The following is a 27,819-nucleotide window of genomic DNA, read 5'->3' as shown; positions in this document are numbered from 1 at the left end:
AGGCGTTGATATCTAAAATTGTGTGCCAGTCTCTCTGAATAACCAGTGTTGTGGTTGGACCGTCGCTTGTAGTTCTTATATGATTACAAAGTGCCCGTCTGCAGTAACTATTGGGAAACTTTGAAAAAATAAAGGTTTATTACTTAAAGGATCTAGAAATAGCACATGTGAGGTCACGCGACTTGGTGGAGAATGGAGGGTAGAGAATGGGCATGCCTAGGCATAGGAGTCTACTTGTATTGTGGTTGAGAGTGGGGCCTGGGCATTTTAAAGGCTCACTATTGGTGGATTTGAAACTTAAGAATGGGAATTTAAGAAAAACAAGTGGCCCAATGACAGTTCCCAAAATCTACCAAGATCTCTAAGACAAAGGAGCCTCTGTGGTGGGAGGTGGCCTGGCTCTTTATCTGGTCGTGCGCTGGCAATGTGTTTATTCAAGATAGCGCTCTTCCAGCAGATGACTCTTTGAAGTGGATGCCTGAGTGATCAAGCTGAAGTCAAGCACTCATGTTACAAAAAAGTAGGAAAAAAAAAAAACCCACAACTGTCAGGGCTTTCATTAGCAAAGAGCATTCATTCCCGGAGGCCTGGAGCCACAGCTCTGGTGGACTAGGGTCTGACAATATGGCTGTAGCACCACAGCAGACATGCCCATGGTGGGCTTGAGCCCGCCATGGCACTGTTCCCGTTTCCACGAATGTGCCTCACATTCACATTCTCTGTAACCTCCAAAGCCTGTATTTGACCAGGTTCAAATGGACATGCACTGGAGAGTTTGTTATCTCTGAGATTGGAACACTTTCCTAATAAAGGAAGATATGCAGTAGGCTCCATGTGCTAAACTGCCCTCCTTGGCTGGGTGGGAATCCTCTCCTGGGGTGATACTTTTCAAGGACTCTGATGCCCACCCAGGCGAGCATGTCCAGGGCAGAGCTTCTTTCTAGGGCTCAGCCACTGTGGGTTCATCCAAGAGATGGGCATACTCCGAGATGCAGCCTAGCTGCTGGTGGCAGGTATATAGGCAGTCTTTTTGGGGGCCAGACAGTGGGCGGATGTGCAGGCATCATAGGTGAGCCCTGTCATAACCAGTATACTCCACTGGCCATGGCATTGGGGGTGGAGGGGTGCCGGGTGGAGTAGCCTTCGCTTTGTGGGATCTGGGTGGTTGGCAAGCTTTAAACTCAGCAATATCCTAAATTCAGAAGAGAGAAGGGTGATAAGTGTGGGCAGGAGAAAGAGGGACACAGACGTGTGGATGGGCAGCCAGTGGGCCCTGTGCGCAGGCTGGCATTGGTTCATCTCACTCATGTGTCCTGGCCCTGGAGATGCAGTGGCTGGCGTGGGGCAGGCGCAGGTGTGTGGGCTCACAGAGGAGCTTCTGATCAGGAGTTCAGGGTTGCAAAGCGAGTGGAGGAGAGGATGCCGAGGGCAGAGGAAAGGAAGGGCGAATGAGGGGCCTTCCCAATAGGGAAGACCTTGGGAATTGGGAGAGAGGGTGCAGAAGCAGGAGGGGAGCTGTGAAAGGAGATAGGCAGAAGCAGGGTGGCTTGTCAAGGGGCTTGAATTTTTTCCCAAAGGCAGCGGAGAGCCCAGGAGGACTAGCCAAGTCAGGGAGTGAGGTGGTGACATTTGGGATGTCTTTTAGTGCTGTTAGTGAGGTTATTGTTTAAAGCCCTGAGCCCTAAGTGTGGCTGCATTTATGGGTTACTGGGGCTTTTGGGCCAGGCCAAGAGTGTGAGCCTCAGCAAGTATGTCATGTCCGCAAAGAAATCGGAGGCTCCAAGACCAAACTGGGGCATCTGCTGACTGTGTCCTTGGGAATCCCACCCTGCTGAACACATGCACAGCTCTTCCTAGGCTGGGAGCAGCATTCATCTGTATGTAGACTGGTGCCTGAATTTGGGGGGGCTCATGGAGGACTGGGATGAGTCCCCTTTAGGAAATCACTTGTGCTCAGTGGTTGTTGGGGTGGGGGGGGCAGGTTAGGATGGCTTTTGCATTTGGGAGCGGAAGGATCTTCGGCAGAAATACTGATTCCTCACATTCCCAGAACCCTGTTTAAGGAGACCAGGGTGCCTGTCCTGTGGATTTCGACTCCCACCAGCCATCTGGCCAGGATGTTCACACAGAATGCCTGTTTTCCCAGGGGATGTGTATTAGGGCGGGATTGGAACATCCCCCCAGTTCTAGGTTCTCCCCGCGCTGGGGGTGGGGAATTGGCATTGAGCTGACCAGGAAGAGGGGTGGCTTCAGAGCCAGGCTGGGCTTCGGTCTCTGGACTCTGAGAGGCCTACTGGAGAGTGTAGGCTGCGGGAAGAGCCAGCAGCTGGCCTGGCCTCCCTGACGGCCCCCAGGAGCCAGCGAAGGGCACTCACCGGCCCACTGCACATCCCTCCCAGGCCCCTCTGGCCCTCACTGCCAAATGCTCTGATTGTGGTCCTCACTCACAGCCTCTCCTCAGAAAGGAAGTCCTGGAAGGGGGCGTGGGGCCCGGATGTGGGAGTACCACCTCACTATGTTTCCCACCAGTATTTGGAACTCATTTTCTCCAGTTTACTGGTGGTTTCTTACTTAATCCTTCAGAGGGGCTGTTCCTCTCTCTGTGTTTCTTTAAGCACTGAATGAGGACTGAAGGGCTCCCTTTCTTTTCGTTGTCTTTAGCCAGAAGTGGATTACCCTGTCCCTGCAGGCAGAGGCAGGAGTCAGGAGTCAGTGCAGAGCCAGCCCCAGGAGCCCATCAGCATGCCCCAGACGCTGACCAGCACGCTGGAGCACATCGTGGGCCAGCTGGACGTCCTCACCCAGGTAGGTCGTGACGCGCGTTCACCCCACCGTCTACACTTGGCCTGGCATTTGGACCATTTGAACTTGGCCAGAAAGTGCTGGATTTTTAAAAAACATAATCATAATGGACCTACTTTTCAGGCCAACTTAATGAAATGGCAGTGCCTCCCCTGAGATCGTGGTTCTTAGAACCATCCGAGCCCCAGCCAGGCCACTGGACCCTAAAATCAGCCATGCTGGATCCTGCCAGAGTGTACCCTCCGGGGCCTGGCCTGGGCTGCAGCAGAGCTCTGAAAGAAACACTGTCCATTCATCCTGCTCATCGCCAGGTGGGCACTCCGGGGATGTGCCAGGGAAGTGTAAGCAGTGACTCAGGCATCTGGGAGCCCAGGCTCTGGGTTCGAGCTGGCACCACTCTTTATCCTCTGAGCAACCTTGGCGAAGTCCCTTTGGCTCTCCAAGCCCTGGCGCACTCCTCTTTGATGTGCAGTGCTCATGGACTCCACATCCCTCGTTTGTGGTCGGGATTAAAGGAGGTGAATCTGTAGGAGGTGTTTGGCTTATGCCTGGTTCTAGGTAGCTGCTAGGTAGCTGCTCGTAAGTGTTAGCTGTGATTCTGACCACCGTCATCAAGACGGATGTGGGCCCTGGCCTCTGGGGCATGCGTACGTCTGTCAGGTCTTAATACAGAATTGTAGTGCAGCGGTTTTTGTGAGAGCAAAATGCCCTGGCGAGAGGTGGCACCCAGCACCGTGGGCGGGAGAATGGCCCTGGCAGAGGGAAGGGCCTGCCTGCAGGACTGGAGGGGGCCACAGGCACATCCAGGCAGTGGGCGAAAGGCCCAGCATGGCTGTCTGTCATGGGCGTATAGGTGGTGGTGGTGGCGGGGCCAAGGCAGGATTTAAGGGTCCTCAGACCCCTCCCCCACCTCAGCTGTGGGTGCAGACAACCTTCTCCTGTGCCAGCTCACGGGTAGAGCGAGAGTGTGGAAAGAAAGCAAAGGATCTGTGAGTCTCTGATAGAAATGGAGCTGAAGTGGCATGGCATCCTTTCCCTCCCTCTGGATCTGGGGCCAAGTGAGAAAAGCTCTTCTCCATCATGTCGCATGGTCCATGGCGTGACCCAGCATCCGGGCCGGTACTGCACACCTTGGGCCCAGTGGGAAGGACATTTGAAGGGAAAGGTCAGGCATCAGTGGCTGGGGGCCGGGGGACCGCGGGCACATCATACAGACCTTTTGGAAAGCCTGTTCACCCTTGAGGAAAAGGCACGTGCTTAGAGAGAGGTATGAGCAACGTGCACATCCCCCACCTCAGATGCGTCAGAAACTGCCAGGCCCGCCTCAATGTTCTTCACAGCCTTGTCAAGTGAGAGATCAGGGGAGGTGGAATCCATTAGAACTTTATAGGATAAAATTGGAAATTAAGTCTGAGAAGATGGTTAAAAATAGCTTCATTGGATCACTTCATTGGAGTATAGCACTGAAAGCATTTCCCGTTGCTGTATTTTCAGGAGTGCACATGGGAGGTTTTGTTATGTGTTAGCAGTTCAGATTGTGATAGTAACTTCGTAGGAGACTGGCATCACAGAGAATAATGAAGGCTCTCTTGTGGCCTGGGCCTTTGGCCCAGAGTTTGGATGGCTCTCTGGCACCCTTGTCCTGCCTCATGCTGTCCAGCCCCTTGGTAGATCCTATCAGCACTCCCCCTGCAACCAGATGCCAGGCCCGTCAGTCAGTCACCTGCTTTGCCAAACGGTGTGCATTCCTGAATGCCACCAAGTGAGACATCTTCCTGATGGACTTGACACATCCTGAGGAAACTTGGATTCCACAGATGAAGCCCCCAGTTGAGACCTCAGCCCATTTTCAAAGCAGTAGGAGGTGCATTTGTGCTAATTTGATGCTGTCTTTGAGCTTGGTTGCTGGTTTTTCCAGGCCTACCTCTTTTCTTGGATTTGGGGCTCTAGCCGAGATGTCCTAGCCACAGCCAGGGCTGTTCCCAATGGCGCTGGGCGTTCCCTCCTCTTGGGACCAGCCTGGCCATGGACAGTCCCATCTCTGGAGGCTCCCCTGAGGCCTAGAGCCAGGTAACCCTGCCGTATGTAGCTACCTGTGCAGGTTTTCAGTGGGCTCTGAGCCTCCTTGGTCTGTGGGTATTGGCCTCGCATGCTGCCTCCTCAGTCAGGGCTCCTCCTCATCCTGACGTGCTTCTCTGCTCTGGAGAGGTGCTGTCAGCCACCCCAACACCAGCTCCTACTTCATAGTCATCTGAATCATGCTGTTCTCCTCTGTCTTGCCCCTTTGCTGCCCCTCCCCTCCCCCACAATGAAGTGTACTTCAAAGAGGCTTCTGGGGCGCCTGGGTGGCTCAGTCGGTTAAGCCTCCGACTTCGACTCAGGTCAGATCTCACGTTTGTGGGTTCAAGCCCCGCATCAGGCTCTGTGCTGACAGCTAGCTCAGAGCCTGGAGCCTGCTTCCGGTTCTGTGTTTCCTTCTCTCTCTGCCCCTCCCCCTCTCATGTTCTGTCTCTCTTTGTATCAAAATAAATAAAACATTAAAAAAAAAAGTTCAAAGAGGCTTCTGAGAGAGAAGCTGCTTTCCGGGTCCTTCAGTCCTCCCATCCTGCAGAACATCCTCCAAGGAAGCACTGTGGGGGCTGCAGTGACTGGGGATGTTTGCTGAGTGAGTCACAGAACCTCCAGCCCCTGGGTGACACAAGTAGGACACCCCGTTGCGGAAGCTCACAGTCCTCAGAGCCTGGCTTCCTGCTCAACAGGCTGGTGTGGCCCAGTGATCGAGTCCTCCTCTGGGATTTTGTAACCCATTTAGGCCAGTGTGAAGGCCCAGGACCCATTCCCAGACCTCTTCAGTGGCACCTCTGTGCAAAGCAAGGGCCCAGAGGTTGGGCAGCTGAGTGTGCCCATGGAGAGATATGACTCAGCTCGCTTGGGTGCTGATCTCAGTAACCTTGGGCAAGGTACTTAACCTCTGTGCCTCAGTTTCCAAATCTGGAACACAGAAGGATCATAGTACCCACTTCATGGGCCTTTCGTGAGGATTAGATGCATCAGCTTGTGTGAGGTTCTTGGAGTGGGCCCAGCAGTGCCGTGTGCTGCCCCTTGTCATTATTCAAGGCCTGGCAGGGGTGGCGGGGATCACAGCGGCACCAGAAATAGCTCTCCCAGCCCCCCACTACCTCCCTGCCCAGGAGAGCCATTCCTCAGCCCTCGCAGTGGGGATGGAAAGTTCCCTCCATTCCTTGAGCCTTTTCTGTGTCTAAGGCCAGTGAGCGAGCTGGGTGGCTTCTCTCCCAGGCCAAAAGGCCTGTCATCACAAGGAAAGCAAACTGTCCTTAGGGCATGTGCGGCATCCAAAATGCAGCCATTTGACTCCCAATTTGGGTTTATACTGTTTTCTTTGTTTTTTACCTTTTTAAAATATTTATTTATCTTAGAGAGAGAGAGATTCTACACACGAGCTGGGGAGGGGCAGAAAGAGCGGGAGACAGAAGATCTGAAATGGACTCTGTGCTGATAGCAGAGAGCCTGACTCGGGGCTTGAACCCAAGAGCTATGAAATCATGACCTGAGCTAAAGTCAGAAGCTTAACTGACTGAGCCACCCAGGTGCCCCTTTACCATTTTATTTCTTTAGGAACACCTTTTCTATAAAGTGCATACATTGTTTTTTCAGAACTATACCCATTTGGGGCAATAACTTTGGAACACGTTGCAAGGGCCCACAGGTCTTTGTCTCCAGAGCAGGTATGCTCTCTGGAGGACTGGCCTGGTAGGTCTCCCTGTAGTGTTCTTGTAGATGGGAAGTCTGCAAAGTGTGGGGATCATGTCCTTATTGTCATCTTCCTTCTCCTGCTGTCTATCTGAGACCTACTTTCCGAGGGCTCTCCTTCGTGGCCCTCATGTCATCCTCCCACCTGGTGCCCAGCAGCTGGCATCACGCCAGATCGGATCAGGAGAGAGTAACTGCTTGTGCCTGGGCCAGCCCCAGGGGCCGCTCAGCCTGGGGCTTCTCCGGGATGCTGGGTGATCTCGAGCTCAACCTGCTGTAGGCTGGGCCTCCCCACCTTCCTCTGCTAGACAGTTTTGGTGTAGTCAGGGATGGCTTCATCGAGGAGTCCCTCTGTAAGCCAAACTTGATCTTCCTGACAGTTAAGGCCAGACATTCTTGCTCTGTGATCACAGAGCTGGGCAACCCTTAGGTAACTGGCCAGAGAGTACACCCCTTGCCATGGCCCTTCTTTATATAGGAGACACCCCTCCTTATTCCTGTGAAGTTGCTGTTGGGGGCTTCACGGATTCCTCCACTGAGGGGTGTACTCTCTCCTAGGGACCCTGATCCTAGCTGGATGCCATGTTCTGAACAGCCGGGGTCTCTCTGGTCTTACACACCCCTACCAGCTTGGGAGCAGAGTGAGCCACCTGCCCTCCTGGATTTGAGGACCAACACTACCATCCATCACCTGGGTGACTTAAGGCAGGTGACATTGCTCCCCAGAGCCTTGGTTTCCTCCCTTGAAAGTAGGGACAGTCAAGCCACCTCATGTCCTCTGAGCACTATTGTGAAGCTCTTTTTTTTTTTTTTTTAACATTTATTTATTTTTGAGAGAAAGAGAAAGACAGATCATGAGGAGGGGAGGGGCAGAGAGAGAGGGAGACATAGACCTAGAAGCAGGCTCCAGGTGCTGAGCTGTTGGCACAGAGCCCCAAGCAGGGCTCGAACCCACGAACTGTGAGATCATGACCTGAGCCGAAATCAGACGCTCAACCAACTGAGCCACCCAGGCACCCCTATTTGAAGCTCTTGGTTAGCTGACCACCACCAGCTATTTCATGAACCACAGCACGAAGTCGATGTGCTCCCAGGAGAATGTGGGAAGGTAGCAGGGCGGCCAGGTGACACGGGAGTGTCAGGAGTGGACATTCCACAGGCCTCTGCAACTGCTGGACTTGAGTTCCAGGAATGCTCTTGAGCTGCCAGTGAGACTCTAGTGGTCTGGCTGGGCACTAGTACAAGAGGGAGAAAAAGAAGAGATCTATCCCCAGGTCCAGGAAGGGGAGCCCAGGAGGTGACAGGGAACTGGGGTGCCCAGGGGCTGGTGAAAATCAGGGATGGGTCATGGGGTCCATTAGATGGGAGCCTTGAACCCAGACCCAGGCATTGGGCCAAGATTGAACCCTTCAAAGATGTATACTTTCTGTGATAGCTGTTCTTTGAATCCAGTTATCATAATGGTTGTTGGAAAAAATGTTCCCAAACAATGGAGTTTAGTTTAGGTTTTTCTTTACACTTTTTGCTTCTCAAAACCTCCTCATGGGAATTCTCAGGAACTCCTAGGACTGAGGTCATGAGTGGGGGGCTGTGTACCCCTACTTCCTCTCGTGACCCTGTACACACACACACACACACACACACACACACACACACACACCACACGCCTGGAGAGCTAACACACACCTGTCCTATGGCTACCGTGGGTCCCTAACCTGCTGGGCCCGCCCCAAGTCTTCTCTTCCTGAGAAAGGTGGCTCGACCTTGGAGGCCTGTGGGATCCAGAGAAAAGCCCTGACCAGGAGTCAGAAGCCTCTGCTGCTCAGGCCCAGCTTTGCCTGTTTCCATCTGTGTGGATCTGAATAAGGCTTAGTTTCTTCCTCTACACAGGGGAGCCTTAAAGCACTGCCCATCCACTTGTCCCATGGGATGAGCAGCAGAGGTCAGCACCTCACACGGGGCCAGGACTTCCCTCAGGGCCTTCTTTTCATGAGTCGCCTTTATATCTCCTTTCCCTGGAGGAAGGACTCCAAGGTGGGCCTTGTGGCTGCCAGGCCTGCCTGCTTGGTGATGGGCATTTGGCATGTATCCAGACAGAGACCCTGACCTTTCCCCTCATGTTCCTGTGGGAGTGGGCTGGGTGATCTAGGGGTCCCTTTCACAGATGCTGGAAAATTCACCAGTGAGCAGGGAGAGGCTGCTTTCCACAACTAGCCCTATTGGATGAGCTCATCTCCCGCATTGGCTCCCTTCGCTTCCTTTGCGGACTCCTGAGTGACAGAGGTTTGGGTGGTGTCTGGGAGTTGCAGAGCCCCTCAGTCTTCCTCAAGGGCGAGGGGTGGAGCGCAGAGGCATGGACTGTGCCCAGGAGCTGGGGAGGCTACAGCGAGGGGCCCCGGCCCAATAAGCGGCTTGGTGGTTTTGCCTCAGAAGCCCACAGCAGAGTTATTTTCGACTCCAGTTTCACATCTTGCTGCTTTTTAAAAATACCAAGCCATGAAAATTCCTGCTCCAACTATGTTTTTTTATGGCATCCGTGCTTCAGGCTGGCCACAGCGATGCTGTGATGTCACGTTCAGGTTCCTGTGACTCACCGTGGGCTGCTGGGCTCCGGGGCTAGAACATGCGTGTGGTAGGAAGCAGGCGGGGGCAGGCCCACCCAGCCCTGCCAGTCTGGGTCTCTGACATTTGAGTTTGTGCAATATCCAGGTTATTGTAGCTCTGCTAACCTAACTCAGCAAGGCTAAGGACTTTTGTCTGTGTGCTTTGGGGAATTGGATAGAATGTCCTGTTTGTTTTGAGATATCCTGACTTCCCCCCATCCCCCGCCAACCCCCACGGTCTTGGGGGTTCCCTATTTGATGCGCCGCCTGTGTGAGGTGCCTGGGTGCTGGTGGGGAAGGTGGGAGCGCAGGGCCTGCCCTCACAAGAGCCGGGTTGTCTGGCCGCTCTTTGGGGCTCTTCCTGGTCTACTTCTTCCGTGGGCAGCCCAGCTGTTGTGTGTGCAAACACGCTCCAGGTTTAAAAGCAGTTCTGCCATTTTAGCTGGCGGCCAGTCCTCCCAGGTGCGCCCAGACTGAACTTGTTGGGAAGGTATAGAGTGAAAGGCACCCTGCTCAGCCACCGCCCCCTCCCCCGGCCAGGATCCCTGTTTAGAGGGCGTGTGCAGTCCCCCAACATCACGCGCACACATGGGCAGTGGTGTGGGTTGGTGGTTGCTGGTTTCCACAGAAGTGAGCTCTCTCCCCACGTCAGCACGTCTGGCCACCTGGCCTGCATGGTCCAGAGGTTGTCTAGCTGTCCTGCTCTGTATAGACATTCAAGAATTACCCTTGGACAAAGTCAAGTTCAGGACAACCTGAACTCCCGCCACTTGGGGTTTGGAGATGAGAAACTTGTTTTTCTTCTGTCAAGAAGCTACTTCCTGGGGATAGGACAGTCTCTGGTCTGTGTCAGAAGCATATTTGGGGTCTGACTCTAGCCATTTGCAGAGGGGCTAGGACCTCGCCCTTTCCTAACCCTGTTCTTTTTTGGCAGTTTATCCACAGGCTTCCCTGGCTTTGCAAAAAGCAAAGGCTGGTGCTGCTAGCAGCACTCAGAGACAGGACAGGCTCAAACTCCGTCTTCACTGCCATCTGTGGTTGTGGCAAAACGCACCCCTCCCCAGAGAAGCTGAAGATGGAAGGCCCCCGCCCACCAGATGGGCCTGGGATGGCTGCGGTTACCTCTAAGGCCTGGGAATGTTCACAGTCTTCTGAGATTTTTCCTGTGAGGCCCCTGCAGGCCTGGGGCTGGGGGAGGGCGTACAGGGGCGGGAACAGGATAACAAGGCTCATGCAGGGGCATCTCATTCAGACCGGCTCTGGGATTACGCTAGAGGAGGGAAGATGTGGACCCCAGGTGGTTTGCTCTCGCTCCTCTGCAGACCCACAGCCATCCAAGGAAGGGTTAGGTACAGGCCACAAGAAGGGGCCTATGATTATTCTGATTGTGAAAGGCAGTCCCAAGTAGACCTTCATGGCTCTGTGATGAACCAAGTCACAGTTGACCGTGTGGCCATTTGGCACTCTCCTCCCACTAGAGCAGCGTCAGGTCTGCCACTTCCTTCCACCTGCCCTGTGGAGGGCCCTCTCCCTGGGTGGAGGAGAAAAAACCAGAGAGAAGCTTTAAACTCGGTGGTACATGGCTTTTGGGGGAGGGGTTTCATGTCCCCCTTTCTGATCGGGGCCTAGCTGGTGGCTTTAGAAAATCATCTAAGATGAGAGGCTAGATTTCCTCCATGGATCGCTGGGTCCTTAGCAGGTCAGGGGGAGCCTGCAAGCCCTTCTTCCCCAGGGTGGTCCTGTTGGGCCAGGGCTACAGCCTGACTTGACAGGCTGTACTGAGGCCTCCAGCAAGCTACCTGACAGTCTCTGACTTGGGATGATTGTGTTTTATCAAGTTGTGGTAAATTAACACTTCAGATTATGGATTGTTGGGAAAGTCGACTTCTGAAGAAATGGAATGCAGGAGGCGGCCAAAGCCAAGGTTCACAGTCCATGCTCAGCCCTGTATGGACTCACCCAGGAGTCAGCGTACAGCAGAGCCGCTGGGTGAGCAGTGACTGGCCTCCTGCACCTTAAGACCTGTCCCTGGTAGACCCTTGCCTCCCCCGTGGCCTGCCCAGGGCTGACAAAGAGATGAGCTTGAACTCAGGCCAGTTTTGGCAGGGTATGCAGCTCAGAACTTTTGTCCTGGTATGGGTAGCACCCCGTGGGTCCCAGGAGCATTTGGTTTTATGGATAATGGTGAGTGGATCTACTTTTTATAGCTTCTCTTTTGGAGGTAAGCAGTAGTAGGGAAAAGCCTGTGTTCATTTAAAAGGAGTTGCTCTAAAGCCACAAGGAAGGTAAATTAGCCAAGATTCTTTAATCCCATGGCTAATCCACCAATAGAAAATAGTGTTTCATGTACTTCCTGAAGAGAGCAAATCCTCAGTAGTGGTGGGGGCTGGGGGATGTAAAAACGTCAGAGAAATCCTATATCCCTGAGATAATGTGAAACAGAAACACGGACCTGTGGGCTCGAGGGACAAAGGCTCATTTTGTGTTGTTAGCAGCAAATGTTTGGATGAAGGGGGTTGGTTAAAAAGACAGTTGCTGAGCCCAGAGAGATTGGGAGGAATTTCTCTAGAAACACGTTTTGTTGTGTATCAGCTGTGTGTGATCCCGGACAAGTTAGCATGTCAGACGTCAGCAGGGAGGGAATCTCCCATTTCTTCCCCTCTGAAGTCCAGGCCTTGAAGCTGCCTAGCCCTCATCAAATCAGGCCCGAGGTGGGAAGGGGAGGAAGTGGACTGCTTCCTGGACTCCCATCCTATTTTGCGTACCCCCACATCCTGCTGTGGCCAAGGCCAGCTGGCAGGGGTCCCTCTGGCCTACCTACCCTCTAATCCCTCCCCCACTGTCCCCTCAAGCCTGCCAGGTCCAAGGCCCTAGCTGAGGGGAGCATCCCTCACTAGCCAGGCGGGCTCATCCCCAGAGTAAGGCTGCCCCTAGTTCTTGGAGATGTGGGCTTGCTGGTGTAGTACCTGAATTCCTGCATCTTCATGAGCTCAGGCCCTGGCATTTGTCCATCCAGCATTCAATGTGCACCTAATATGTGTCAGGAACTGTGCCTAGAAGCAGGAAGACCGCAGTGAGCAAGAATAGACAAAAACTGCTGTCCTCATAATGCTGGCATTCAGACTGATGGATGTCAACAGTCAATGAGGGCCAGCATTTGCACCTTTGACTCGAAGGCCCCTGTTCCATGGACCACTGCGCCCTGGACAGAGCTGGGGCAGAGAGGCAGAGCCTTGGCTGGTGGGAAGCGCTGGGCTCAGACCAGCAGCTCCCCAAAGCCAGGCTGGCCCTTCCGGCCCCCATTCACCCCTGACACGTGGCAACTAACTGGCCAAGCCACCATCAGCAAGACAGGGCCCTGCGCGTGTACACACACACACACACACACACACACACACACTCACACTCACACTCACACACTGACATACACCAACAGACAAAGCTGGAGCTGGCAGGAGAGAAGGCAGAGCTGGGCGGGCGCTGAGCCCAGCAGCCCCACTTTGTTTTGATAGCTCACAAGACCCCACAGCAAAGAGATTCCCCTTTTATTGCATCTGTTTTAGATCTTTAGAATCTGAGTGAAGTCAAAACCATGCTAGAGGGGAGATTAATTCCACATTTTTCCATCTTTGCAATGAAACAAAAGGAAAGTTAGACAATCTGTGCGGCACCGTCAAGACAGGGCCATTGAGCCAATAGTCAGTGCCAGGATGTTGCCCAAAGCCTGGCACAAGGGCCCCCAGTGGTAAGGCTGGGCAGCTGCGCCCTCTCCCTAGCCCCAGGCCACCTCAGACACTACCACTGGTACTCTGGCTTCTGTGTTGGGGGGAGGGGGTTGGGATGCCCCAGCCCCTGTGGGAGACCGCCTAGTGGAGCCAAATCAACCACAAGCCTGGAAATGATTAAAAGGAACTTTCCGTCACAAGAGAACTTTAAGGAGCAGCCAGACCACCACGTGCCCTGATGGCTCAGACCCTACCAGGCCTGACCACAGGCTGCCTTCTTCGGGGCCTCATCAAGCCCCATCTATGCCCAAGGCCCCCTGCCGCTCGGAGCTTAGCCATGGCCCCCATGAAGTGGGGAGCCATGTTGCCCACAGTGCACCCCTGTGTCCAGAGCAAGGCCACATGAATATTAGCTATTGATACAGTATTACAATGGAGCCTCGAGCGATGCAGTATACAGATGAGGAATCTAAAGCCTTGAGTCCAATAACTTGCCCAAGGCCACTCCGCAAGTTAGCAGTCAAGTTCAGATTTGAACCCAGGCAGCACAGCTCTGGAGCCTGTGCACTTACCACACAGGACAAAGGTAGGGACCAGCGGTCACCATGACAGCATTTTCCAAGGGTCCTCACTTGTGCTATGGTCAGGACATCCTAGGAGAGGAAGAAGGCAGGTACTGAGCATGGGGATGAGCCTAGGGGGACTTCTGGGGATAGACAGCTGGAGTGGGGCTTTCGGTAGGTGGCTTTTGTCAGAGAGCAGTAGGAACAGGCAACATGAGTGCCATGAGAATGCTATCCAAGGGGTTCGGCCTTTATCCCTGAGTTCCTAGGCAGGAAAGGGACACAGCAGAAGCAGCATGGAGGTGGAGGGTGACGCAGGAGTCCCAGGAAGCTGAGGCAGAAGGTGGAGCCTGAGCGGAGTAGTCACCAAGAGGGAAACACCTAGGGCCTAAGGCACCCATCTCATGTTGGGGGCCCTGGGGCAGGTGTAGCCTGCCTGGGCCTGGTGAGGACACTCGGCAGGTAGAGCTCTGATGTGAGGGCGCTGCCCAGCCCAACTCAGCAGCCGGAGGGGTTGAGAACAGCATGGTCCAGTGATGCAATTGGTTTCCTGCACCTCGTCAGCCCTTTCTGCAGCACTCCCCTGCTCTGGCACCCTGCTGTGTTAACCACCCGCACTGCCCTCTCCCAACCCTGCTTACTTGATGGCTCTCTACCTGACTTTCTCCCCACGCCACATCCCTACCGCATGCCTGCTTGGGCAGCACCCTCCACCCCAACTACTTAACCCTTTCACCTCACTGCTCCCCTGGCCCCTTTCAGACACAGGTGGTCCAATGTCCCGGCTTCCTGCTAACACTGCCGCCCGTTTTAGTTCTCGCTGTGGTGCCCCCAGCCTGGCAGAGCACTCGAGGGGGCCTGTGGCTGGATGATTGCTCTCTGTCCCAGCTACCCTGTCCACTTCTGGACCACGTTCCAGGAAGGCCCAGAAGGGGATTCTGACCATAGAAACCACCTAAGAGGGCCAAGGCTCTGCTCAGAGCAGAAAGTGGACATGGAGAAGTGCCCTGGCTGGGGTCAGGGGCCCAGGGTAGAAGGGCTGCACGGGAGCTGGTAGGTATGGGGGAGTGCTGCAGGGAAGCCTGGAGCAAGGCCTGCATGTGCAGGAGCATTCCAGAAGGAACTGGCTGAACATCTGAGAAATGCACATAGAACGGCTGGCTGGTTACCTTCCGTCTTTCCCCTTTCCTCCAAAATGTTACTCACGGTCGTGGTTGAGCAGTTTTGCCGAGAGCCAGCCCAGACAGGACCGCCAGTGCCTGGAAGCCCCTATGAGCCAGAGTCTCTTGGCTGCTGTGTGTGGCAGACCTGACAAACGTGTGGGGGTGGATGAGGTTGTCCGGAGGGCCCCACTGGTATGCTGTGGCCCCTCAGGGTTTTGTGGAAGTTATGGCTCCAGTCTTCCTGCTACATTTGCGCGTGGGCTATACAGGAGAGAGGCTTTCGGCAAAGGCCATAGTAGCGCAGCGCTCTGGGAGGAGGAGCAGCTGCTGGAAGGCCCCTGGCTCACAGGGTCTGCCCTTGGTCCGTGTTCTGAAGTGCCAGTTCACTCCCTTCCATTGCACCTCCAGCTGTGGTACCTGGTGGCTGTGGCCAGTTCCTAGGCTGAGCCTCTTCTCCCAGACTCACTCTAGAACCAGCTCTGAAAACTGGCCACAGGCATGCAGGAGCAGCACCACCCTCCTGGCTGTACTTGCTCAGACCTGTGAGTGTGAGAAGGCAGTGCCAAGGTGGAGGCTTCCCGGTTCCTTGTCTCTCTTTGGCTAAGGGCCCTGGGGCCCCTCCTCCACCTTCCTTGTGGCCTTCACACTCTCTGCCCTGTTTGGCTACTCCACACTGACCTCTTTGATAGTGCCATGTTCTTCTGTGCCTCAGGGCCTTTGCACCTGCTATACCTTGTGTTTGGAACACATTTCCTTCAGCCTGTCTGAGGTTGTTGTCTCCTCACAGAGGCCTCCCAGGCCCGGGTCAAAGTCAGAGCTTTCCTTCCCAGGTCTCTCAGCCAAAGTAGGTGAGCCATGTCAGAGGTCTGGGCTTCCCTTGGAGCTCACTCTCTGAGCACATGCTGCTCCTTTTCTTCTTGCCTTCTCCCCAAAGAAGTGAAAAGGGGATGCAAAAGAGATTAAAAAGGAGGTAGAGGGGTGCCCTGGTGGCTCAGTAGGTCAGGCATCTGACTTTGGCGGCTCAGGTTACAATCTGGAGCCCAACCCCTGTGCTGACAGCCCAGAGCCTGGATCCTGCTTTGGATTCTATCTCCCTCTCTCTCTGCCCCTCCCCTCTTCACACCCTGTCTCTTTCTGTCTCTCTCTCAAAAATAAATAAAACTTTTTTTTTTTAATTAAAAAGAAAGGAGGTAGAAATGAACACTAGGGAAAAGAGCTGAGGAACAAAAAAATTGCATAGGACAAGCCTGCCTCAAGAGAAAATCAGTCTGGGGAGAAAAGAGGCCAGCAGGGCTGAAAGAAGGGGAGGTCATGCCATAGGAAGTGGGGGGCTGGGAGGTAGGAAGTCCACTCGAAGAAGGGACAAAGGAAAAGCCCACCAAGTCCAGGGAAGTGTGGTGGCAGGACTGGCAGGGGACGAGCAGTCATGAGAGGCACATAACTCCATGAAGCAAGTGGGGCCTCCGTGCCCACCTGCCCTTCTGCTCTGTTGCACCACTTCACTTCCAGGGATGGGGGATTCGTTCTCTCAGGGAGCACTGGGCTGGCGTCTCCTCCATGCAGTGCCCACACCGAGCCCGTGGGAGGATCATGGCTCCCCAGCCCTCTCGGGCAGCACAGTCACGCAGAGGCCCTGTAGATGCACTTTGGCCTCTGGCAACACTTCAGATGCCTAAGTCCCTGTCACACATCAGGAGTGGAGGCTCTCCCCTTGGCCACCTCAAAAGTCAGTGGAGATACACACCCCTAGGCCCTGCCCCCACACGGGGCATCTAGACTGGCCAGTTTGGGCCATTGGTGGGCATGGTGCCAGTGTGGGAGCTGGGCTCAACTCTTCCAGCTCCCAGAGTCCCGCAGCCGTGGGCAGGCATCTGATACCTTGATACCGGTAGGGAAAAGGCATCAAAGGCAGCGAGGTACAGAGTCACAGTGTCTGTTGAAATGTCCCTCCTATTGTGTTGTCTCCCACTTGGGGTTAGGGGCCCCGGGTGCCTATGTGTGGCAAGACTGGCATTTTGGTGCAATTTCTTTGGGTGTCACTACAGTTCTTAGGGGACTAAAAAAAAAAAAAACAAGTCTGTCACTTTAAACTCAGTTATTTTTAGGCCCCACTCAGAAGCCCTTCAGGGTGTTACATGAACCGTCTTACACATCTTGAACTGTGAGTGAGAGAAGCCACTTGCCCTCTTAACATTGCCCTGACGGAACAGATCACACTGTCTGCTCTCCCCGAGGCAGGAAGGTGAAGATTTGACGAAGATGCCCTTGCTCAGGCAGCCAGTCTGCCTGGGAATGCTCCCCCACCCCCAGCACCTCCTCCCTGTCAGGCCCCCTGCGTCGGGCTGTCCCTTCCTTGCCACCCACCGAGGGGCCAGGCCACTTTCCGGTGGGCTTCAGCGACATTACTGGCATCTTCTGCCCCAGATTCTGCCTGGTGTCCAGGGGTTGTTCCTTGGCTCTCCCCACCCTCTCCTCCCTCGCTCTGTTCCCAGCAGTGACAATGGTGTCAGCAGTGCCCCTGCCCAGCCCACCCAGAAGGTCCTCACACTTAACCTGTCCTGCCTGGAGTCCATACTCTGCCACTTGTTCGGGTTTCCCTGGCCTGTGTTCTGTCCTATGTTTGGAGCCTCAGGGAATGGTCCCTTCTCCCCTCTGCCTCCGACTTGCCCCCATATGGTGGGGGCTCATACTTTGTTGGTATCTCCGGTGAGGCCTCTAAACACCTAACCACAGCCATGTGCAGAACATTTCCTTGTGGCAGCCAGAGGCTCCCCGCTTGGCCTAGGACCACCAGCACTGTCCTCTGCTCTGAGGCTAAAGGCAGGGCCGCCACCTAGTGTGGCCTGAAGGCCCGGGCTCCATCTCCTGCCTCAACGGGGCTCTTCCTCACCCCGCACAGGCACCCCCATTGATCCATCCCTCCTGCTTGTTACCTCCCCGCCACCTCAGGGCTCCATGCTCGGTGATCCTTCAGCCAGAGCGCCCTTCTTGCCCCACTTGCCTGGTGAACTCCTCCTTAGCCTTTGCTCACCCCTCCAATTCTAGGGCTGCTTGCCCAGGCGAGACCCCTCGGTTCTTCCCAGCACACCCTGCTGCTCTGTACGGCCGCTTGGTACTGGCCTCTGCAGACTGGGTGCGCCATGCAGGCCCAGCAGAGTCTTTGGGCACCGTTGTCCCCCCAGGTGACACGGGCCAGCACAGGGGTGCTCAGGGAGGTTGAATGAGTGAAGAGAGTCTGGGGCAAAGGCCGGTAAATATCTGGCTTTGTGGGCCATAGGCTCTCTGTCACAATTATTTTACCTGCCATCATAGCCAGAAGGCAGCCATAGGCAATACATAAACAAATGGGCATGACAATAAAACCTTATTTACAAAAATAGCAGGCCAAGTGCACCAAGCCTCGGTCTAAAGAAACAACAGAGTACATTCAACAGCAAACAGGAATGTTTCTAAGGGTACATCCCATGACAAAGCAACTTCCTGGAAGTTGCTGGTAATAGCAGCAGAAGATGGTTCAGAAATGAGCCCCCAGGTGACCCTCTGACAGGTATGACTTTGAAGACAAAATTTTGAGTCTTCCTGTGACTGACCCATGAGACTTCCCCATGACTGGCAAGCGAAAGCCATGACCTTGGAGGTGGACAGTGTTGGGCGAGGGTGACAGTGTCCAGGTGTGGGGTCCAAATTCTGCTTCTTATCCCCATGGTTCAGGGAGGGGTACCTTATTTAGTTGAGCCCAGTCTTTGAGGGGCAGGGCACCCAGCAGTGACCAGGGCGAGTCCCACAGCGTGTTCGGAACTACTCACTTAGGCTGAGTGACACCGCACTCCAGTGAAAGGAAGTGTCTTAAATTCTGGTGTTAGGGAATTTTCCCATTGCCTGTCTATTAAAGGGTTCTTGTGAGTATGTCCCCTTTATCCTTACAATATTTTTATAGCTCAAAATCCTGACTTTTGTGGTAATTCCAAACCTAAGTGTTGAGCAAGGTAAGAGACTGCTTTATGGGGGATTGGAGGTGTCTGAGGCCTAGGAACTGTCTCTGAGTGTGGCCTAATGGTGTGAGGGGACTGCAGGTGACCCTGGGGGCATGTCCCTTTTCACTACTTCTGCTCATTTAGTCTGGAGCCAGGTGGCCTAAACAGGACAGAGGTGGCTGCTGCTGGGTAAGAAGAGATCCTCAGGTTCCTCCCCAGGTTGCTTGAGTTTGGGCACTGGGTGGGGGACACGGAGGCCTCTTGGAGTTACCTGGCTATAGCCCTCAGGTGTGGCTGGAGCGAGTGCAGAGGAATAAGGCCAGGCCTCACCTTATACATGCTTGATGGGGACAAAGCGAAGGTGCAGTTCCCAGTGCCTTAGTCCAAACCCTGGAGCCAGGCCACTGTGGTTCACGGCCTGGTTTGTCATTTATAAGGTGTGACTCTAGGCAAGTTGCTTAATATCACTGTGCCTTGATTTCCTCATCTGAAAAATGGGGATGATGAAGGCTTTCACCCTGAAGGATTGTCGAAGAGGTCTTGGTGTGACCCTGTGTGCTCCTTGAACATCGCTGCCGAGAGCAGCCCCTGGAGCAGTGTGTATCAGCAGTCGTCAGGATGAGCCCCCACGGCCTGTCCCGTGTCCTCCCCACAGTCTCCCCTGGAGTCTGGGCTCCACACCTCCATTATAGAGAGGCCTCGAGTCAGCAGCCCGGATGGCACGGGTGCCAGGGAGAGGGGATGAGTTGCCTGGGTTCTCCAAGGTCAACAGACAGGAAGGACCTTGTAGAAGAGTTTGGATCCCACCATGCAGGAGTCCTGGGAGATGGCTCAGACTGGTCTGCCCAGCAGTCAGAACGCTGGCCTCCTCAGCCCTTTCTCCACATTTCCTTTGCCCTGAGGAGAAGCCAGAGGTCCACAGACACCCAGGTCAAGCCTGGGTGCTTCCCTCAGTGCCATCTGCCACAGACCCAGCCTGTAGCTCCTCGGGGACTTTCTCTCGCCCCCTGCTCACTGGATAGAGAACGGTGAGGGGCTTGCTAGGCCAGCTGTCATTTGCCCTGAGCAAAAGGAGGGTGAGAAGGCTGGCTGGGAGTTGGGGGTTATCAGGAAGACTGGAGCTGTTTGCCTCAGTAGTGCTCCTCCTCCAGCTCCGGGGCAGGCATGCCTTGTCTGCAGACGCTGTGTGGCAGGACCCAGTGCACAGGGCAGCACAAGCAGCCTGCTTGGCATGGCCCTAGGCAGCAGAGAGGAACGGGCCACGGCCTCTGCCCTCTGGATGCTGAGGCAGCACACGTTTACTGGGGCTTGCTGTAGGCCTGACACTTGGTGCCGGCATGTTGCTTTGAACCAGCAGGTGAGGTCACACTGAGAACAAGGCCAAGCAATATGTCCCGGAACCAGTCCTTGCTGGGCATGCCCTCACCCGCCCACACGCTCTCCCAGATGCTTTCCCCTCCTTCCACAGGCCCCAGCAGCTGGGAAGCCTGGCAGCACCGTGGTGGCCTGGACTGTCCCTGCAGGTGGCCCACCTGCCCTCTTGCTGTCTGCATCTCCTGCCCTGAGCGTGTTTGACCTCTGGCAACCTTTCCATTGTGGTGGAGACCCTTCCCATGGTGGAGGAAGGCACATCAGCAAAATCAGACGTTGGGATTTCTGGGTTTCACCTTATCATGAAAGATACCATTTTCCATGAATATTAAGTCCCATGTTTTATTAGAGTAGGATTATTTAGGAAAACTTGTGGAGCAGAGAACAGCCAGACAACATTCTAATGTACAGAAATCCAGAAGTTGTCCTCTCCCTGGCCCATCCTTCTGGCTCAAACAGGGCTTGGGTGGGATTAAATGTGAGCTGGAAGAGCCTGGTGGACTCCATCCCTGGGTGGTGACTGCCACCCAGCATCTTGGCAGAATATGCCAGGGGGCACAGGGGAGATGGGAAATAGAACACAGAGATGATGACTCTTCCAGAGATTTTCTCAGCTAGAAAAGGAGAGAAGTGGGAGAATGTCAGGGAGAAGAAGGACCTGCAGGTTTGGGGCGTAGTGGACTTGTGAAAGCCTTTTTGTCTACAACATGCCATGAAGCACCCCGTCAAAGCCCCCCCAGGAAGGACCCAAAACTGGGCTGGCACCTTCCTTTCAGGGGGCTGGATATGAAAAAGGTGTGTGTGCTTCTGTTCAGAGAAATTTAATCTTGACAAATGGCCCCATTTCTACTAAGCTGAAGTATGCTACCCCCCCCACCCATGGAACTAAGTGGAGGCCTCATGAAATGCATGGCACCCCTGGTATTGACATTGGCCCAGCACCCACTGCCTCCACATTTGAAAATTCGGTCCCTGTGAAAAGTTTGAAGGAGTGGGGAGTGGGTGGGCAGAGAGGAAAAGCAGGCCAGCTCCCCCACTGTGGCCTGGAGTCCAGGACCATCGGAAAAAGTCTGGATGAAGAATGATTTTGGAGCTTGGCTCGGCACGAGTTTCGCAGCAGCCAGTGGAAACTTCCAGGAATGCTGCTCTGGACCAGCCAGGGGCTGTTTCCGCCACCACTTTTACGAGGTACAGACCCCTCGACGGCTTCTGGCCAGCACGGGGGGGTGTGACTCTATTTCAGCTCGGTTCAGCCTCGCAGGGGGCAGTGCACCTTTTCAGAGCACTTGCAGCCCAGGCCAGCTCAGTTAGAAAGGGCCGGCCGCTAGGAGGAGCAGCCTCTGTGAGCGGCTGCCGTCCGAGCGGGATGCTATGAGAATTTATAGCAGCCTTAGAGGGGACACTCCATCCCAGAATGTTTCAATGTTTTATTAAATGTATGAAAGGAAAGTTTCCTTTTCACTGGACCAAGGCCCATAGCCTCCATGGAGCCTCAGGGCAGGCGGCAAAACCTCTTGGGAAAGCCCACAGACAAATGGGTAAAATTAATAGAAAGTATTGTTTCTTTTTTTTTTTTTAATTTTTTAAAATGTTTTTTATTTATTTTTGAGAGACTGAGCGAGCAGGGGAGGGTCAGAGAGAGAGGGAGATACAGAATCTGAAGCAGCCTCCAGGCTCTGAGCTAGCTGTCAGCACAGAGCCCAACGCGGGGCTTGAACGCACGAACTGTGAGATCATGACCTGAGCTGTAGCGGGACGCTTAACCAACTGAGCCAACCAAGCGCCCCTAGAAAGTATTGTTTCTTAATCTGAGCCCTTTCTGCTGGCTGTAGCCTGCACTGCACAGGAGCCGGGCCTGCCTCACTCACTGTGGACTCACCCAGCTCTCGATGGGGTGAATGTGAGCTCAGCCATAATGGCCAGCATGGGTCAGGCTGGGCGAGGGCTGGGGTTGGTTGTGTGACTGGTGGGTGGGCCCGGGGTGGGATTCCTTGAGGGCAGGGGACCAGCTGCTCTCTGGGGCGCACACTGGCTCCCAGAGATCAGCTGCCCTGAAGCCAGAGGAGGCTTTGCAGCCATGTTTGAAGACTGGCCCTGTACAGGCCCATGAGGTGCATGTAGCCCCAGCAGCTGGGGGCATGGGCAGGCTGGACAGCTAGGTCCACAGGCCAGCCATCGTGCCGGGTGTGCAGGACAAGCCGTGATGATGAGCGTCGCCAACACAGGTCCAGCTAGGAAGTGCTGGGCACCATCCTGAGTCCACCTGTAGTCTCTAGGACTCCTGTGAGCTTGGTGCTATCCTTCCATTACAGAGGGAAAAAGGGCTCAGAGGCGAGTTAGGGCCAAATTCCCAGATGGTATATTCCTGCAGTGGTCCTCACTGGACTTGGACTGGCAGAGGCCCTCCTAGGCTCAGGGTCACTCAGTGGCTCACCTTCTAGTCTGGGAAGGCGTAGAGGTTAAGGGCCTGAAGCATAGGCAGGACCCTTGTGGGGTGCCTTCATTTGGGAGTGTCGTTTTCTTATCTTTGGAATGGAGCTGAGTGATGGTCTCCAGTTGATTATGGACAGAAGCCTGGCCCAAATGAGGACGTTTTTCTGTTCCAGACCCAAATCTAAGTGCCAGACCACCACCAGGGCCAGGGATTCTGACCTAGGGCTGTGGGACCTGCTGCTGGCCTTCCCTCCCCGTGTCCTCCCCCTGCCTGCAAACATCAGAGAACAGCCATCCAGAGCCAGGAGGAGACATGAAGGCAAGAGAGGTCCCAGCCGTCACCAGAGCCAGGGACCAGACAGAACAGCAGGCCGAGCAGCTGAGCAGGACTGGCTGAGGGGATCCCTAGGACAACCCTGAAGCCTGCCCACCATTTTTTTTGCAGACAGTCTCCATCCTGGAGCAGCGGTTGACACTGACGGAGGACAAGTTGAAGCAGTGTCTGGAGAACCAGCAGCTAATCATGCAGAGAACAACACCGTGATCAGGGGAGCAAGAATCAAGAGCTCAGTCGATTTTGGGGGACGGCAGGCTGGGGATTGGTACTGTGGGACTTGGGTAAATAAATGAAGGGGATTCCGCTCTATGGGCACCACATCCATCCCTGAGCTCCAGAGATGATGCCCCTGTCTCTGCCCTCCACCTGCACTCTGCACCTGGAGGCGCTCCACCTGGCAGTGGAAGCCCCGTGGGCAGGGCCCACACGTGCAGAATGGACTGTGTTTGGTTTAATGTGAAGGAGTCACTTGGAAATATTCGCTACCTCAGAGTCCTAGTGAGCCCTAAGATCGCAACTTCCCCCGCCTCCGGAAGAGCCCATTCCTGGGCTTCGTCTGCCTTTCTGGCATATGACTGGCTCTTCCCACCCACAGCGATGGACTACACATTGGGTGGGTGAGCCAGGAGTTTTCTCGAAATCTGACAAAAGGCCCAGTGAGGGCCCATCGGAGGTTTGCCTGGGAACAAGCTCTCGGAGGGAGGTGGTAGCTTTGCAGTGGCCTTGATTTCTGCCTCACGCATGCTCACTGGGGCCTGGTGGCTTCCTCCTCTGTATACATGAGGGTGAAGGAAATCTGAAATTAAATTGGCCTTTATTGAGCTTCTCATAGAAGTGGCTTGTTCTGAGTGAGACCTTACCAGTGCCCCCATCCCCAGGGCCCACAAAGGGAGAATGAAAGCGGTGACTTCAGAGAGCCCCTGCCAGTCACCTCGAGCTCAGGGTACTGGGGGAGCAGGGACAGCCAGAGTCCCGGCACAACACCCACCTCCCCCTGGCTGGCCCGCCAGCTGACTTCCTTGATTGGATCCTGGAGGACTCAGGCACCTGCATTTCCACTTACTCCTGAGGGTTCTCATAGGCGCCTTCCTCTGCATCCCTGCAGGGAGCACCAGGCGTTTGCCGTATGTCTCGGTGCTGTCCATGCCTTCAGCATCCGGCTTCTTGGGGCCCAGCCAGCCAGGGAGGTGTTTATCCTTCAACATACCTGCCTTGCCCTGGGGTCCGGGGAGTGGTGGTGGTGGGCAATGTTAAGAATGTTATCTTCTAGGGAGCTGTCAGTACCGCACAGCTAATGAGGTTCCCAGCCTCCGTGGCTTCCGGGTGGGAGCTGACCCTGAATGCCAGGAGCTTGGGCTGCCTCGGAGACAGTCTTTGTGGAGCCCGGATACACGATGAGAATGGGGAAGCTGCCTCCTCCGGCTGTGTGGGGAGAGAGCCTCAGTCCCGGGTCAGGCTACAGATTCTGCCTTTAGCCAGCTGTGTAACCTCCACATGGTGACATAACCTCTCTGAGCCTCAGCTTCTTGTGTCAAGTGGTGGTGGTGGTAACCACCCCTCCAGGGCCCTGTGAGGGAGGCACGCTCCGCATGAGCTGGGATTGGCAAAGTGGGGAAAAGGCTGCTGGCTCAGGCCCTTCTGGAAGTCCCCAGGGACCTGCTGAGGCCTCCCACGTGGCCCTGCGAGCATAGATGAGTTGGGCGGGCCTGCTGGTCTGAACTGGCAGGTGAAGAGCTCAGCTGCCTCGGGAGGTCCTGGGCTTCCCCTCTGTAAAGGCCTTCAGGGCCTCCGGGCTCCCTAAGTGAGTCTGCTCAGAGAGGATGCAGCCTGTGGGACCAACATTGTCACCCCCTCCCGTGCTGGCTGTCCTGCGGTAGATTCCAGTCGTGAAGCTGGAGGTCCCAGTGTTGGTGATTTGAGCGGCCATCCCAGGGTGAGGTCATCTCGAGAGACACAGATGGCACCGCTCACTGGGGACAGTAGGACAGGGATGGGGGCCAGGGCCAGGCTGCCATCTCCCTGCCTTCGGTTTACGCCAGGATTGAGGTTTCTCTGTGAAGAAAATGTGGATGGAAAGCATGTTAGGGTTTTGGGAAATGGCCTGAGGGTAATGGTGTAGAGTTTGACCCTGGGAGCCGCACCCTAGTTTATCAGCCCGCCTCACCAGCCCTCTGGTAGGCCGGTGTCTGCGCGTTCTGAGGCAGCCCAGCCTGGGCTCTCCTGTGCCGGGCAGCCGCAGACCCTCTGAGAGGACTCTGCTGGAGGGGTTCCCCACATGCTCACACACCTGCCTTGATGGAGCCACCAGCCAGACCCAGAACTGGGGGGAAGAAGGTTCTTGGAGAGCTGCGCTTGTCTTTGAAACATCACAGAGAACCCGCCTCCTCCAAGCCTCAGGGTCAGTGTGTCACACACACACAAGGCAGAGCACCGAAGGGCTAAGTTCTTCCCCCAGAGTTGCTTTTTGAAATTGCTCATGTGGGGCCTGACTTGGGACCTTACTGAGTAAGGATCTAGGGCCCTAGATTGTTCCTGAGGAAGAGGGGACAGGAGACCCTAGGATACTCTGACACCCCCCCCCCCCCCCCCAGCCCGTGAAGGTGCTACAGGACCTGAGCTGGCAGCACTGACAATGGGCTGTTCGGCTGTGCGGACCCTCATGAGCAGGGGTGGAGCGTGAGGCCTTCCTGGGCTTGAGGCAGCTTGGCAAGGTTGGGGGCCGAGTGACAGGGTCTTTCTCGTGGTGGTGTCTCCTGCCAGCCCTTACCACTGGCTCCCCTGTCGTAGGGGCTCCTACCAGTCCCCAGTCCCCAAACTGGTGTTGGTGCGCTGCTAAGCTCAAGGACAGCAGCCTTCTGGAAATCCAAATGGCTCTGCTCAGCCACCATATTTTCTGGTTTTAGATTTTGATAACAGCTCCCAAAAACCCAAATTGCAGGTCTCAGCACTCATGCGCTCGCGCTCTCTCTCTCTCTCTCTCTCTCTCTCTCTCTCTCTCTCTCTCTCTCTCTCTCTGTCTCTCTCTGTCTTCTTTGCTAGGAAGGTGAGATTAGGTTACTGGTTTTGTTAGGAAGTGTATCTTAGCAGCAATTCCCACCGCCCCCTTCTCTCATGCCCTAATTTTCCTACCGTGAAATAAAAGAACAGGTGTCAGTGATTAGTGATTTACATTGTGATCCCCCCCCTACCCTTTGCCAGATTCTTGGGGTTCCAGGGTGAACCTGTACTTCTGCCAGAGAGTGAGAGAGGCAGCTCGGGCGGGCTGGACCACCAAGCCAGAGAGCAGCAGCAGCTGTGTCCTGTCCTGACCTGTGGCAAGCCTGCTACCCTCTCTCCTGAATCTCCACTCCCCACGAGTCCCTGACCATGTCCCTTCAGAGGTGCCATCTGACCTGGAAACTGCCATCCTCCCACCCGGCACCCTCCTTGTCCCTCTGTCCCCGGATCTGCTTGCCACAGATTGATGATTTCTCTGTGGTGGTGGGCTATGTGCAAGCAGGCTGCCAAGAGGTCAGAGCAGTGGAGTCGGGTTGCTGTGTGAGTCAGAGGGTTCCTGGGCCACTGCCCAAGTCCAGACCCCGGACTTGCCACCTGCTAGCTCCGTGTCTCGAATCAGTTCCCTAGTGTGTAGACTCTGTTTATGAGATTATATGCCTATGTCTTCAGGCACATGAGGCGCTCCGAGCAGTGACTGGCACAGAGCGAGAGTCTGGTCAATGTGTGACTGTTGATGTGACTTCCTGCCCCAACCAGCCTGGGGTGAAACTTCCAACAGGTCAGGCCCCTTCCCTGGAATTTGGTCCATGTGTCAGTAGGCTGGTGGTCCCACCATCTGTCTGGCTCTGGAATTCTAGATGGCTACAATTATGAACTCCTGATCCTACGGCCCCTGCCATGAGCATGCCCGGTGGTGAAGAGGGATTTGGGCCAGCAGGCAGGGGGACTCAGGGCAGCCCCTTCCCTACTGAGGAGGCAGGCACTCTAAGGCCACCTCCCTGCTGTCACCAAGGGCTAGCACAGGCTTGAGGGTGGGTGTTTGTGATTACCCGGAATCCCGGAAACCCAGCCCACTGAGAGAGCGGGAGCGGGAGCGTGGTGAGTCACACTGGCCCTGTTGTCCTGGCTCCCTGTCATTAACCTCATTTTCCTAAATGATTTGCTCAAGATGAGCCCCTGATGGCTCCCGCCTTAATTGGTGTATGGCCATTTAAGGGGGCCAGAAATCCACCTGGGCCTTGTCACTGAGCACCCCTGCTCCCCCCCACCCACCCCAGGCTGCTGAGAAAACCACTTTGCCAAGACGGCAGTGCAGGCTGTTGGCAGCCTGCTGTCCTGGGGTGTCCTGGGGTGTCCTTCCACTTCCTGTGAGCACCGCACCCTGGCGCGGGGCCTTGTCCCCATTGGCTGGTAGGCTCCAGCCCACCGTAGGCTGGAGGCGCTGGCAACCTGGGCTCACTCGCTTGCTCGGGAAGTCTTTTAGAAGCTTTGCCCCTGACTCCTGACCCCTGAGGGCCCAGCCTAGCTCAAGATAGGACTGGAGCCAGGCCAGAGAGCCTGGGGCGAAGCCATTAGGAAGCTCTCCTGCCAGCCCGCCTGGCTGGGAGCTGCTGTCCACTCTCCCAGAACCTATTTATAGAGCAAGAAGTGCTTTCACTTTAGGTGAGGCCACCTTGAGCCCCATCTGCCTGGGAGCCCTTCTTGCTGCAGGAGTGCCAGCCCCCCACCCGCTGTCCTACCACTGATCAGAAATCTGAGCGCTGGGACAAGGAACCTGAGCAGGAGAGGAAGTCAGGTTCTGCCAGAGCTTCCCTTTCTCGGCCTCGAGCTTCTCCTTCGGGCACAAGCGGTTGCCCAGTAGGCGGAGGGCTAGCCTGCAGGAGCCAGAGCCCACGCTGGCAGTGTTGCTCTGCTGCGTCCTGACATCAGCCCTGGTCATTCTCCATTCTCTTCCCATTGGGTGCCTGGACTCAGCTTTGGAATCAAGACTCTCTCGGGGCCATGGATGTCCCTGAGCGCTGGGGGCCCATGTCTCGCCAGTCCTTGTCGCTCTCCTGGTCTCAGGCCTGGCAGAGGGCAC

The 27,819-nt window shown here is 55.2% G+C and overlaps 1 protein-coding gene across 3 annotated transcripts in view; it reads left to right on the top strand.

Annotated features, from left to right (window-relative positions):
- The window catches only part of POC1A (POC1 centriolar protein A), a 73,994-nt gene extending 50,421 nt beyond the window's left edge, over positions 1-23,573 (top strand). For 2 of the 3 annotated variants that reach the window (XM_029918513.1, XM_029918515.1), the window contains 2 exons: positions 2,662-2,805; positions 22,851-23,573. In XM_029918513.1, coding sequence (XP_029774373.1) covers positions 2,662-2,805; positions 22,851-22,949 — 243 coding nt within the window. In that variant the 3' untranslated portion in view covers positions 22,950-23,573. Of the gene's footprint in view, positions 1-2,661; positions 2,806-7,131; positions 7,277-22,850 lie in introns of those variants that run through there. The other variant, XM_029918514.1, reaches the window with a different exon arrangement.
- The last annotated feature ends 4,246 nt before the right edge of the window (positions 23,574-27,819 follow it).

This window comes from Suricata suricatta, chromosome 12, assembly GCF_006229205.1.
Source record: "Suricata suricatta isolate VVHF042 chromosome 12, meerkat_22Aug2017_6uvM2_HiC, whole genome shotgun sequence".
Taxonomy (NCBI): Eukaryota; Metazoa; Chordata; class Mammalia; order Carnivora; family Herpestidae; genus Suricata; species Suricata suricatta.
The sequence above is the reverse complement of the archived record's forward strand: the minus strand, read 5'-3'. Positions and strand labels throughout refer to the sequence as shown.